At 40.3% G+C, this 14,083-nt stretch overlaps 1 protein-coding gene across 2 annotated transcripts in view; it reads left to right on the plus strand.

Moving 5' to 3' along the window:
- The first annotated feature begins 202 nt into the window (after positions 1-202).
- Positions 203-14,083, plus strand: part of MORC3 (MORC family CW-type zinc finger 3) — a 36,456-nt gene continuing 22,575 nt past the window's right edge. The window contains exons 1-5 of one of the 2 annotated variants that reach the window (XM_023630122.2): positions 203-485; positions 9,765-9,837; positions 11,617-11,749; positions 12,680-12,894; positions 13,469-13,616. In XM_023630122.2, the coding sequence (XP_023485890.1) occupies positions 447-485; positions 9,765-9,837; positions 11,617-11,749; positions 12,680-12,894; positions 13,469-13,616 (608 nt within the window). In that variant the 5' untranslated portion in view covers positions 203-446. Of the gene's footprint in view, positions 486-793; positions 1,047-9,764; positions 9,838-11,616; positions 11,750-12,679; positions 12,895-13,468; positions 13,617-14,083 lie in introns of those variants that run through there. The other variant, XM_070252281.1, reaches the window with a different exon arrangement.

Consider the following 14,083-nt stretch of genomic DNA (forward strand, 5'->3'; position numbering starts at 1 on the left):
TTAACAAGGTTTCAAATCACGTTGACACTGGTGGGCATGGGGTGGCTTTTTTCAGCGCAATTCACCTCCAGCCAGGTCAAGCGCCTCGAGCGCACCCCTGCGGACCACCAGTGCCCATCGCGCCAGGCTTCAAACTCCGAACTCCCAAGCTGGGTAACGCGGGGACCAGTACGCGCCCGCGGCGCCTCACGCAGGCGCCCTTCCCTCACAGGGCCCTGCGCCGCAAGCCCCGCTCTCCCGCTCTCCCCGCCTTCGCAAGCCCGGCAAATTCATCTTCCCTGGCCTTGCAATTCGACTGCGCCTGGAGGCGGAAGTGGGTGGGCGGGGGCCAGCGCGCGCCACGCCCCGGAAGTGGGCGGACCCCCCCGCGCGGCCTCACAGTCTTCGCCTCCACCTCCCAGTCGGGTTGCGGCCGAGGCCGGTCCTGGCTTTGTAGCTCGCTCAAGATGGCGGCGCAACCACCCAGCGGGATCCGCCTCAGCGCGGTGAGCAGCCGCGAGGGGTGGAGCGGGCCGTGTCCCAGGAGGGCGGGCAGGCGGGCAAGCGAGGGGGGGCCGGCAGTGGGCGGTGGCGACTCGTCGGCCCGGCGCGGCGGCTGGGGCCGCGGCGGGGCTCGGGGAGGGGGCGGCCATCTCGCTGCGCGCGGCGGAGCGGCTCGGCGGCGGGCAGGGCAGGGCCGGGCCGGGCCGCGTTCCCTTCCCTCCGCGTTAGGTTTCTGTTTTGCCCCCGCGGCTTCGGGGCGGGCCGGGGCCGCGGCCCCTCCTCCTGGCTCGCTCCTGGCTGCCTCGCAGCTGTCGTCCGAGGGCGAGGCCTCGGCGGCCGGCCCGCGCGCGAGCCCCTCGGCCCGCGGTGCCCCTGACCCTTCCCGGCCTGCGGGCCCGCGGGGCGGCCCGGAGGGGGAGGGAGCGGCGTCTGCGGCCAGAAATACCGGGCGGCCTTGACCTCCTGGCAGCGGGCTGCGGGGAAGCGAGTCGGGACGAGTTTTCCTGACTCCTTTAAATTCCTGCCGCTTCCCTCCGGTGATGTCCTCGGGCCCAAATCTCTAGGTCATCTCGCGCTCCTGTCTCCCTTCTGGCTCCTTCGTCACGTCTGTTTCGGGGCGTTTCGGGTTTTTGGAAATCCTTGGGCATTTGTGGTATCTAGGAGTCTCCACTGGCAGGGAGCGGTCACACAGTATGAATTAGAATTTCACTTCCTGCAATGTGGGCGTGCCCTCCCTACCTGATTATCCTCAAAAAGTTGGTGTTGTTATGCAAAAAAATACCTTCTCTCTTGAGCATGTTGACTGTTGGCAAAGAATGGCTGCTCCGGTTTCGTTTAACATTAAAATGGTCGTGGTGCAAACGGTGCTTAAAAAATGGTGCATTGCCCTGTGACTTCTTTCGTTCATTTAGCCAGATTGTTACCAACACCTGGTACTGTCGAACTTGAACGTTTTTTCCTGTCTGATGAGAGTGAAACGGTATCTGGGCTTACTTTGCATTTCCTTGACTGCGAAGTTGAAAGTTTTTCACATTTCACTTAAAAAAGCCTATTCATATCCTTTGCCCGTTCTTCTGTTTTCTTTTTCTTTTGGGGGGAATCGTTATTGATTTATAAGCGTTCTTCACATATTCTGAACATAGGTCCTTTGGTTACATAACTGGTCTATTGAATGAGATAGTGTTTAGTAGTTTGAATATAGAGAGCTGCTGGATTCTTTCTTACCGCTGGCTTTAAACGTTGTTTTCGCTAGTTGTTCTTGCCCACACCTGGGTGAATCTGGGCCGATTCTAACGCTTTCCAGTTGGCCTCGGGGGTTGTAAAGTCTGACCTCGTCTAGTTTTAAAATTTTTTGTTTCGTTTAATGCCCCGCCGCAGTCCTCCGCCCCCTAGATTGGGCCATATTGAGGCCCAGAAACCTGTAGTGGGGAAAAGGAGTGAACTCTTCTATTTCTTTCTGTTTCTGCGCTTGGATTCTCTTCTCCTTTCTGCGGCCCCTCCCATATTGCTGTCTCTGGCCCTTGAATGTTGAGCTTAAAAAGGGAGGGAAGATAAGGGTCAAAACAGTCTTGAAGACGCTGGTATTGTTGTTTGCCGACTCCCTGGGTGAAGCAGCTGTCCATGTGCTAAATCTTTCTTTTGTGGGTAATATGGGCTGTTTGGAACCTCATTGACAAAAGTCTCCCCTCTGCAGCTTCTGGGCTCTCTCTCCACTGGTCTCTTTGCTCTGGGACAGGAATTGGCAGACTGCAGCTCATGGGCCAAATCCAGTTTGCCACCTGTTTTTGTATGGACCACGAGCTAAGAGTGATTCCTAAACGGTTGGAAAAAATCAAAGAATAATATTTCGTAATATGAAAATTATGTGAAATGGACTTTTCCGTTTCCATAAATGAACCATGCTCATTTGTTTATGTATAGCTCTCAAATGGTTGCATTAGGAGAGGGTCTAGGAATTAATGAGTTTATGCATTTGTCAAAGCCGTGGAACCTAATGCACAAAGAGTGAACTAGAATGTATGCAAATTTCAAAAAATCATTTAGGAGGTTCCGGAATGGAATGTAGAGTAACAAAAACTTATTTAAAATTTTGCTTTTTGCCTCCATATTTCTAAGTAAAATGCTGATACCATTTTGTTGTTGTTTTCCAGAAATCTTGCTGTGGGTTTAGCTGACACACACACACACACACACACTCTTTTCACCTCTTCCCATCCTTCCAATTCTTTACATCTCTTTGGTTGAATTACCGTATGATTTGTTATCATTCTTCAACTGTTGACAAGTGAGCCCATCAGCTATGACTGCGTTTTCTTTGTGGTAGAGCTTTTTGTTTGCCCTGAAGTTAATAATTGATTTCTATTTTGTTTACTTGCTTACTTAGTTTTTCTCCATACTGATTACTATTTCATCCAAACTTTCAGGGAACTGGGAAATTTTTTCCAGATGTTGTTCAAGCACACCCAATATTTTGTCAGTTTTGTTGGCTCAGTTGTGATTTGGGGACTTCCCTTTATTATTTTTCTGGAAATTTCCTTCCCTTTTTTGTTGTGTCTCCATCCCACATATTCCTCTTTTGGGGTTCACTCCCTTAGCAAGCACAGTAGCTTGTGACCGAGAGCGTGGGCTCTGGAGCCTGCCTGCCGGTATTCAAATTGTGACCGACAACTCGACATGTGACCTTGGGCAAGTTACTTAGCATGCTTGTGGCTGAGTTTCCAATCTGAAGGATGGGAATAATAATCTGACATTCCTCGAAGGGTTGTTATAAAAATTAAATAAGCAGACACATCTAAGGGTCCTGTGCATGCCATAAGCATTCATTAAATATTTGCCAGTGTTGTTACTGGTAGTGGTGGAGCCCATCCATCCTTCCAAAAACAGGTGTAGCTTCCTAAGGACAGAGTGCATGGGAAGAAAAAACTTTTGGTCATTTCTTGGAACTGTTTATACTATCATTGCTTGCTTTTTACATATAATTTTGCCTGGTCACATTTTAGATATAATTTGGCTGGATTTGTAACTCTAGATTAGAGATAATGTCTCTCAGAATTTTAAAGGCATGCTTTATTCTTTAATAGAATCCTATGCATTGTATTGGGCAGTTAGGCTAGAAACTCAAGTCCTTAATGTCTGGAAGATTCTCTCATTTATTTGACAAATTTCTCCCCCTTTTTCTGTTCCCTTTGGCTCCTGTTTCCCATCTCATTGTTTTTTCTTTCAGGGAGATTTCCTCCACTTGATCGCCTACCTTTCTCTTACCATATATTACATTATTATAAATACTGTCTTATTCTCTGAATGTCTTTTTAAGGTCTTCCTGGACAAAATATTTGTTCTTATCACTGGGCATATTAATCATAGTATTTTTGAAGTTTTCTTTTACTCGCTGCATTGCCTCTATTTTCTTTATGTTCCTTTTACTGTGTGTTTTAGATTTCTAATGTTACATATTCTCAAATGGCTGGAGGTAGCTAGCCTTCTGCTTACATTTCCAACTGAGACACTAAAAGTTGACCAGAAGGTGTTCATACATGAGTAGAGCTAATCCTTTGTCGGCCTTCAGTGTTGGGTGATCAGATCGGAAGGAGCCAGCTCTTTTGTTGTGGGCACCCTTTGGCAGTATCTGTAGACCCTAAAGAATGGAAGTGTTAGACTATATAATAAGAATGTTTAAAATAACTTAAATTTTTTTTTTCTGCTGAGGAATTCACCCTGAGCTAACATCTGTTGCCAATCTTCCTCTTTGTTTTGCTTGGTGAAGATTAGCCCTGAGCTAACATCTGTGCCAGTCTTCTTCCACCTTTTACGTGGGTCGCCACCACAGCATGACTGACAACGGTGTAGGTCTGCGCCTGGGGTCTGAACCTGCGACCTGGGTCACCAAAGCGGAACATGCTGAACTTGACCACTGTGACATGGGGCCAACTTAAAAATTTTTTTAACGGTCATTTTTAAAAAGTGAAAGCTATGAAAATAAGATGCTGTCCAGAAAGATCTGGCACAGTTGTAAAAGAACTAAGTAGAACTTCTAGAAATCATTCCATTTTTCGGAGAGGAATTCTACATCTAGTCCCCTGCCATAGTATATATAATCCTGGCTGCTCTTCTGGAAGCCCAACAGGGGAAAGGAGATGGAAGTATCCCATTTTTCAGTTTGCTGAGTTTGTATTTGTTTATTGTGGTAAAATACATATAATGTATAATTTACCATCTTAACCACTTTTAAGGGTACAGTTCAGTAAATATATTCACTTTGTTGTGTAACCAATCTCCAGAACTCTTCATCTTGCAAAACTAAAACTGTATACCCATTAAAAAAATAGCTCTTCATTCCCCTTTCTCCCAGCCCCTAGCAACCACCATTCTACTTCTGTGCATTTGACTACTTCAGGTAGCTCGTATAAATGGGCTCGTACACTATTTATCTTTTTGTGACTGGCTTATTTCACTTAGCATAATATCCTCAGGATATTATGTTGTAGCATGTCAGAATTTCCTTCCTTTTTTTTTTTATTTTTGTTTTTTTTTTTTAAAGATTGGCACCTGAGCTAACATCTGTTGCCAGTCTTTTTTTTCTTCTTCTTCCCCTCCCCAAAGCCCCCCAGTACATAGTTGTATATTCTAGTTGTAGGTCCTTCTGGTGCTATGTGGGACGCCACCTTAGCATAGCTTGATGAGCGGTGCCATGTCCATGCCGAGGATCCAAACCGACGAAACCCCAGGCTGCCGAAGCAGAGCACATGAACTTAACCACTAGCCATGGGTCCAGCCCCTACCCTTCCTTTTTAAGTGTGAATAATAGTCCATTTATGAATATACCACATTTTATTTATGCATTCATTCATTAATGGACATTTGGGTTGCGTCCACCTTTTGGCTATTGTGAATAAAAATGCTGCTATGAACATGGATATACCAATATCTCTTTGGGACCCTGCTTTCAGTTTTTTTCAGTATATACCAAGAAGTGGAATTGCTGGATTATATGGTAATTGTATATTTAATTATTTTTGAAGGAACTCTCATACTGTTTTCCATAGTGGCTGTACCATTTTAGGTTCCCTCAAAGAGTGCACAGGATTTCCAGTTTGTCTACATCCTCCCCAACACTTGTTATTTTCTGGTTTTGTTGTTGTAATGTACTTGTGGAATTTTTGTGTTTTTTGCTAGTAGCTGTCCTAATGAGTGTGAGGTGGTATCTCACTGTGGTTTTGATTAACATTTCCCTAATGATTAGTGCTTAATGGACACACATCTTTTCATGTGCTTCATGGACATTTGTATACCATCTTTGGAGAAATATCTGTTCAAGTCCTTTGCCCATTTTTAAATTGGATTTTTTTGTTGTTGTTATTGGGTTGTAGTTCTTTATATATTGTGGATATTAACCCCTTATCAGGTGCTTGATTTGCAGATGTTTTCTCCCGTATGTTGCCTTTTCACTTTGTTAATTGTGTCCTTTGATGTACACAAGTTTTAAATTTTGATAAGGTCCAATTTATTTATTTTTTCTTTTGTCTCCTGTGATTTTGATGTCATATCCAATAAATCGTCAAGTCCAATGTCATGAAACTCTTCCCCTACGTTTTCTTCTAAGAGTTTTATAGTTTCAGCCCTTATGTTTAGATCTTTGATCCATTTTTAAGATTTTATTTTTCCTTTTTCTCCCAAAACCCCGCTGTACATAGTTGTGTGTTTTTAGTTGTGGGTCCTTCTAGTTGTGGCATGTGGGACACTGCCTCAGCATGGCTGATGAGCGGTGCCATGTCTGCGCCCAGGATTTGAACCGGCGAAACCCCGGGCCACTGCAGCAGAGCCTGCAAACTTAACCACTCGTCCAGGGGGCGGCCCCTTGAGTTAATTTTTGTATATGGTGTAAGGTAAGGGTACAACTTCGTGCTTTTGCATATGGATACCCACCTTTCCTAGCACTATTTGTTGAAAAGACTGTCTTTTCCCCGTTGAATGGTCATTACATCCTTGTGGGAAATCATTTCACTGTATATGAGAGGGTTTATTTCTGGGCTTTGTGCTGTTTTGCTTTTTAACCCACCTGTTTTCAGTTGTCCCTGAGCCTGACATCATCAGTTTCTCCAGTGAGTAGACCTCCAGTCTTACACAGGGTTGCCTAGGGTAGTTGCAGGGTTGCTCAGGGCTAAAGGAGGATCTGGAAGATCAACTGCTTCTTTTAAAGATTTTCAGCCTATCTTGTTTTCATACAATCCTTTGATTCCAAAGGCACGAAAGTAATTCCTGAGCCTTTCTGGGGTTCTGTCAAGGTTCCTGGCCTGCTTTTTGTTGGGTTCCCCATCTCCTGGAGGCTTCAGATTTAGCTCTTTCTAGGTGATTAAATCAGTTATCACTAGTCTGTGCTTTCCACTTTCCAAACTACTGACTTGTGTCTCCTATTATCCATCACTTCTCTGATTCTTTCTTTTCTCAGTTTATGCTCCCCCCCCCCCCCCCTTAATTGTAGAGCAGTTTCAGGAGGAAGCAGAGGCAAACACTCTCTATGTGCTCAGGCTTCCATGTTTAAAAAATTTTATATTTAAATGATTTTTAAATTGTGGCTATTTGTCAATTCTGAAAGTTCTGTTGATTCTTTAAAAAATCTGGTCTTCATAGCATCTCATTTTTGTATGTGTGTTTTTTTGGGAAATTACTTTTTAAATGTCTAGATATTTAAAGGGATGCGAATTTTACAGGGCAATACTTTTACTTAATGTCCTGGGGCGGGGCATCTAATACTGCTGTGTCTTGTCTGCTAACATTTTCTCCTGCTGGATTGTCTCCTTAAATATTATTTTAGATTGTGTACTCAAATAGTCCCTAAATAATGATGTAGGGGAATCCTCTGCTGTCTGGTCGAGGCTCTGTCTCCATGTGGTTCTGCAGGTTGTGTAAACTGCAACGCTTAACCCAAGTGAAGGCATGCCTCTTTTTACAGAACTTCACTTTAGACATTTTTTTTCCCCTGACCTAGAGTTCAAAAAACAGACAAACTTCCTCTTAGGCAGATTCCCTCCACTCCGTCTACTCTTTTTATTTGAGGGGTGGGGATGGGGGGCAGTTACTTCCAAGTTCATGCTTCTCTGTTGCCAAATGTGCTACCTGCAAGTCTCCATTAAAACCGAAACCTTCGTGTTCCAGTTTAGCATTCCACTCTAATCCGCACTGCATCCCTATTTTGAAATCTTATTTTTGTTTTTAATTCCTTTTTGAGGCCCTTGAGGATTTTCCTTATTTTTATGTGAATTCAGTTTGCCTTTAAAGGAATGCTTTTTTTTTTTAACGCACTCTTAGAATGCTTTTTATGTTCCAGGTGTTCTTCTAAGCATTTACAAATATTAAGTCATTTAATTCTCTTTACCTGGTAAGCTGATACTATCAACATCCTCATTTTTACAGATGACAAAACTCGAGGCACAGAGGTTGAGCTTCTTGCCCAGGATCACACAGCTAGTTAAATATACTCCATAGTTTTGTCTGTTTCTAGTGTGTGTGTGTTACACTGCTTTGGCTGTTCAGGGATGTTTTTCTTTCCAGCTAATGGCATGTTCTAGAGATTAGTATTGAGAATAGCTGAAAATAATTGCTTATATTTAAATACCTGGAAAGCCACTGTGTAGCATTCATTATTTCTTGCTGATGCCTTCTTTGCTTTGTGCTCACGGGACTCATACTGAAGAAAGAACAACGCGTACCATGTCAATCTGTAGTCAGTGTACAGCATGAAGTCATGAAATGAAAATTGACATTTCCACTGTCACACTAGGCCATACAGCTAAAATCAAAAGTGTTGCAGTGTGGACCAAGATACCCCATTTTTAACTCTAGACTTCACGCCTGACAGAAATGCATAAAATAGAACAGAGACAGAAACGCTAAGGGTTTATGGTGGTTGCTTAATCATTTTCTCCATTGGTAGCCAGAAATTTTTCACCCCCAGGTCATGCCCCCATGGTAAGATTTAGAATGAATGAGGAGTACACCATTCTTTTTATAAATGGTAGAATGACTATTGTGCAAGAGGAGAGGTTGGGACAGGAAGATTTTCCCGATGGCTGACTGCTGGCACATTCTCAGATTAATTAGAGAAAAAGCTTCTCGTGCAAGATAAAGATGTGGAAATTCATTTTCACTAAAGACTCTTTGTAGTGTATGCTTTAGAAAGTCTGAATTAATTTATACACCATATTACATGAATGTATGCCATGTTACATGGTGTATGCCACAGAAGGTCTGAATTACATACACTCCAGTTGGAAGACCTTTCTACAGGATCCCATTTCTCAGATGTGTACTTCAGCCTAATGGTGAAGAAATGCTTGGGGATTGTCTAAAATCTAGTGTGAGCAGAGGAAAAGTAGACCTTTCTGGCACCTTGTGGCAGCAGCTTAGCACTACAAACATTTATAATTGAATCACATTTCTAGGGCTCTTAACATGAAACACTTAAAGTGCTCCCTCTTTTTTTTCTTAAATATGAGAGAATCTGTTCAAAATGAATACAAAAAATCCTCATTACATGGAAATTCTCTGCATGTTGAAATTTTCAAGCCTTGGCCTTTTAAAACCATTTGTACATTTTTATACATTTGATATATACGTTACTCAGGAATTTAGAGAATTCCCTATACCATAAGGTTGATTGGCATGTTCTTCCATACTATATTACTGTAGAATCAGACATAAAAATTCCTTAGAAATCAAGAAGATTCGTTGCATTTGAACTATTATTTGACATTATTTGAAGGATTTGTAGGTGTATACTACGCTACTGCCGGAAGTTCAACTATAATGAACTTGCAATAAATAATATAAAAAAGTGTCAAGTATTGAGAGACCACCAGAAAAGCCTGTTGATTAATAAGCGAAGCTAAGTTTATTAAACCTAATGCACTAAGGAGGAAGCACCATCTTGACAAAGTCTTAGGGTGTCTCACAGTAGGGATATTAGGAAATGATGTTTCTGGATTTTAGGGCCTTGCCTGGGTAATTTTGAGGTAGATCTTGCAAGGCTGGTAACTTTGTGATTGGGCAGTTTATGATATGGCTTTGGATTGGTGGACATAAGGAGGCAAGAGTTTTGAAGCAAGTCTTGAGTAAACTATTTAATTGATTCACAGCCTTATCTTCCGGGTGTATCCTGAAGCAAGCAGCTAAGTTATTTTTGCTTGGTTTCAGTGTTGTTTCACACAGGGATAGAAAATTATATTGGTTTCTGTTCTTAAAAGTAAAACCTGAATTAATTTACATGAATCATTGGTGTGTTGCAGCTGTGCCCCAAGTTTTTACATACAAATTCCACCAGTCACACTTGGCCATTCAGTGCAGTTGCTGAATTAATAGGTATGTAAAATTGACATTTCATATGTAATCTCTTGCCTGCAATTAAATTTGTAAAAAACTTTTCAGTGAAATATAGTATGTAAATATGCTTTTTAAAAAACATGTATCTTGAATGATAACATTGTTGGTAAAGGTTACCTAGCATAGCAACTATTCAAATGGATGTCAAATTAATCACTGTTCAACCTTCCCTGTACTGCTATCAAAGTATTTTAATTTGCTAAGTTCATAAAGCATTTATGTTGAAAGTGTTTTTATTCTGATTATAAAAGAAATGTCTATTGCAAAAAATGAAAATTATGTTTTTTAATAGTTGGAAAGTATGTCTAACATAGAGTGGATTCATTTTTCTGGTCTTAGTAGAAAGATTAATGTTTTGTTAGTTTTGTGATTATATAAATTCTTGTTTCCTCCAATAGGCTGAATGATCAAGGTATAGGATTGTATTTTAATAATGTCTTAACGTGATAAAAGAGGCGAAGTTGTGATCAGATTTACATTATGGGTCATGATTTTATTTTTCTGGGGAAAATTAATGCACATGAATTTTTTGTATTTAAGCATATATTTTAGAAACATAATAAAGGAAAATTATATTCTTAGGAATTCTTAGATATACTTCAGATTCTTTATCAAAAAAGGGTTCTATCTTAGATGTTCAAGAAAAAGAAAAAAGGAATTTGTGAGCATCCTTCTTTTCTTTGGTATAGATTTTCCAAAGTCTCCCAGCTAACGTGCTATTCAGGTAGGTTTTTTTAAACTCTGGAATGGATGTGCTATAGCATTGCAGCTATTCACGATTATTCTTTTTTTGTGGCAACCCAGGGGAGAGGTACCCAACCTGGGATTGTTCATTCACATGGAATGATTCTCTAGCTTTGGGTTAGAGCAACTGAAAGTCGTAGTGCTTGCTCATTGTGGTGTATCAGATTTTAAGTTTTTTATGAAACAGTCTTGCCTGAAGTGGTTGATTAAGAAAGGTTATTTGAGTTGAACTGTAGGCTGCCTTATGGAAAGATAGTTTGAGAACCATTTTTATAAAGACTTCAAATATATCTCAGGTATTTTCAGTCAGTTAAGGATATTCAGATGGATATTCACAAGTTGATTTTATTACTACTACTGTTGAAAATCTTCATTTTTCTTTCATGTATTCCTTCATACTTACATATTTTGAGAGAAACAAGGATGCTAAACAAGGATGTTAAAACGGGGAGAGATCACAGAAGTATAAAAGTGTAAAAGTCACTGGAAACTTAGGTTAGATTGAAGGGGCCGCAATTTGAAGAACTATGTAGAAAGTAAACCTTCATCCTTGTGTGTAACTTAGCAGAAAATGATACTGCTTTCTCATTTAGTCAGTAACCACATTGTGTTCTTTCCATGCCGGCTCATAGTGCTAGTTGACACTCAGCTCTCAGTAATATTCTTTGATAGCCAGGCTAGTTCTTTGGGCAGAAGAAGACTTTCCTGTCTTGATCATCTCGGTAGTACAGTAATTCTTCTTGCTTTACACTTTTTCAGTGTAGTGGGTACCAGTCTTTGCTCTCTATGTAAAGAATGGAGAGCTTTGGAAAGAGTTAATTCTGTAATAGTCAATGAATGATATATAGCAGGACACAGTTTAGTTTCATGTTTTCAGATTCTAGGAGTTCTTAAACATTTCAACTTTTTAAATTTCCTTGAAATATGTTACTCTGTTGCTTGTTAAAGGATTGTTGTGAACTAATTGCTTTTCTTTAAAATGCAAATCAAAATTCTCAAAACTTTGTTTCTCAGATAATGCTTATGATCCTGATGTGAATGCTAAACAGATATGGATTGACAAAACAGTGATAAATGACCATATATGTTTGACGTTCACTGATAATGGGAATGGTATGACTTCAGATAAATTACATAAAATGCTAAGGTATGTAAAAGTGTCAAACTTGAAATCATTGCTTTCACTCAACTCAAGGGTTTCCTGCATCATACTTACTGCATGTAGCTTTTGTTTCTTAAACATGAAACGCTGTACCTACAGTGCTCTATTTCTAAGTCTTCCATCGTTTTCAACTACTATTTGATTCTTAGGCAATCCCTACCATTCTCATCACCCTCTCCCCATGTCTGACCTACCTAAAATGCCACTGTTCCTAAAGGAGTTGTAGCACATTGATAGCAGTTATTTATAATGTAGCGTAAATTAGTTTTAATCAGTATTTCCAGTAAAACTTACCACTTTGTGTGTCGGGGGTTAATTTGAAAGGGATTCAGAGGATGAGGAAACAGCATAAAATAGTCACAGGGTCTTGGGCTCTAGGATCGCAGAATAGGATGTTAGTATGAGGCCAAATGTGTTTGAAATGGAAACTAGGATACATAATACCAGATATGGGGTAGAGGGAGAATTTGCTAGCAGAGGGCTTTCTACTGTTCCTCAAATACTGCTTATACTGCCAGAAAGTCAGGTTGAACCCATCAGTAATCATACTACAGTAGGCTTGCTGAGAACAAGAGAATCATTCAGACTTAGAGGAAGAGATTCCATGGGGTAGAATCTCTAGGTTCCCGCAGCCCAAATTATAACTCACCTGTTTAGCCAGGATGTGCCAGGCAGTGAGCTCCTGTTTTAGTATGTGTAATCCTTAAACACTACTGTGATGTAGATTTGGTTTCCTTCATTTCAGAGATGGGGAAATGCATCGACATAGATTAAAAGTAATTTGCCCAAGATTATACAGCTAGGAAAGTGGAGGCCTGCATATAAACCCATGCTTTTTACTTGGTATGATAGTTTCTGAATTTAAAAAATGAATATTATATGTATTTATTTTTTAAATCTTTCTTTTCTTTTTAGCTTTGGCTTCAGTGATAAAGTCACCATGAATGGTCATGTCCCAGTTGGATTGTATGGGAATGGCTTCAAGTCAGGTTCTATGCGTTTGGGTAAAGATGCAATTGTTTTTACCAAAAATGGAGAAAGCATGAGCGTGGGCTTCTTGTCTCAGACCTACTTGGAAGTCATAAAAGCAGAACATGTTGTTGTCCCAATAGTGGCCTTCAACAAACACCATATCCTTTTGATTTTGAAATAGAAACTATGTAGAAACTCTAAAGAAATATTCTGAACCATTCTATCCTTTTGCCCTCCTCCAGATTCTTGTTTTTTAATCACACCTTCCATGCTAGCTCTTGTTCCAATCCATTGCCTCTACCCTACATCTGAGGCTGTGTGTTTGTCTTTTCTATTCTCTGTCAGAATTGTGCTATGGAAATCTTTAACATAAGGTGGTTGCATTTTATGTTAAGCTTTCCATAGCTCTCCTTTTTATTTCAGTTTTATTGTGATCTAATAAGACTTGTGGTCTGGTCTGAAAATTTCACTAATTACCATGAAAAGCAAGATATCTGTAGGAAAACACCTTCTGTATAAATACATTCAAATTTGGAAACCATTAAATTAGGAATAAAAATAAACTTGCTCACACTTTATTCTTCTTGGTGTTCATTTGAAATCAAACTGCCATTTTAAAACTGAGAAAATAGTTTAGGAAATAGTTTTTCTGTTAATTTAAATTTGAGTTGCTTTCCATATTACAATTGTGAAAAATGTGTTGTTGGTTTAAGTCTTTAACTTGGGATATACGACAAATGATTAATTTAGCAGAATCAAAAGCAAGCCTTTCTGCAATTCTGGAACATTCTCTGTTTACTACGGAACAGAAATTACTGGCAGAACTTGATGCTATTATGGGTAAGAAGGGGACAAGGATCATCATTTGGAATCTTAGAAGGTAAGTGTAGACCTCAGCTAGTTGTTAACCATTTGAGAAGTAAAGTACACGTGCAGGAATGGTTTCATTACATTTATTCATTGTTACACAGAGTAGAAATACATCGGAAGGTACTCATTTTTTGGCATAGTTAATGATTTGTCTTTTCCAAGGGTATTTTATTGAGGCCCTTTTGGCTTCAATCTGAGATAATTTCGTATTACTAAAAATAAATTTCCTAACCCTGCCATTCAGTCTTCATAGTACTCTGTTGTACTGTTTGTTATTCCACCCCTCTCCTCAAAAAATGAAAGAAGACAAAAGCTCAGCTTAGTCCTAGTCATGTAAGTTAGAAAGAGAAATCTTTGTCCATTTGGTCCATTACTTAAAGCTAAGCATGACTTAACATCCAATGAGAAAAGTTATATAGATGAGATTTCCATTTTACTAAAATTTGTAATCCTTTATCCTTATAAGGATAAAATCCT

Source organism: Equus caballus, chromosome 26, assembly GCF_041296265.1.
Source record: "Equus caballus isolate H_3958 breed thoroughbred chromosome 26, TB-T2T, whole genome shotgun sequence".
NCBI lineage: Eukaryota > Metazoa > Chordata > Mammalia > Perissodactyla > Equidae > Equus > Equus caballus.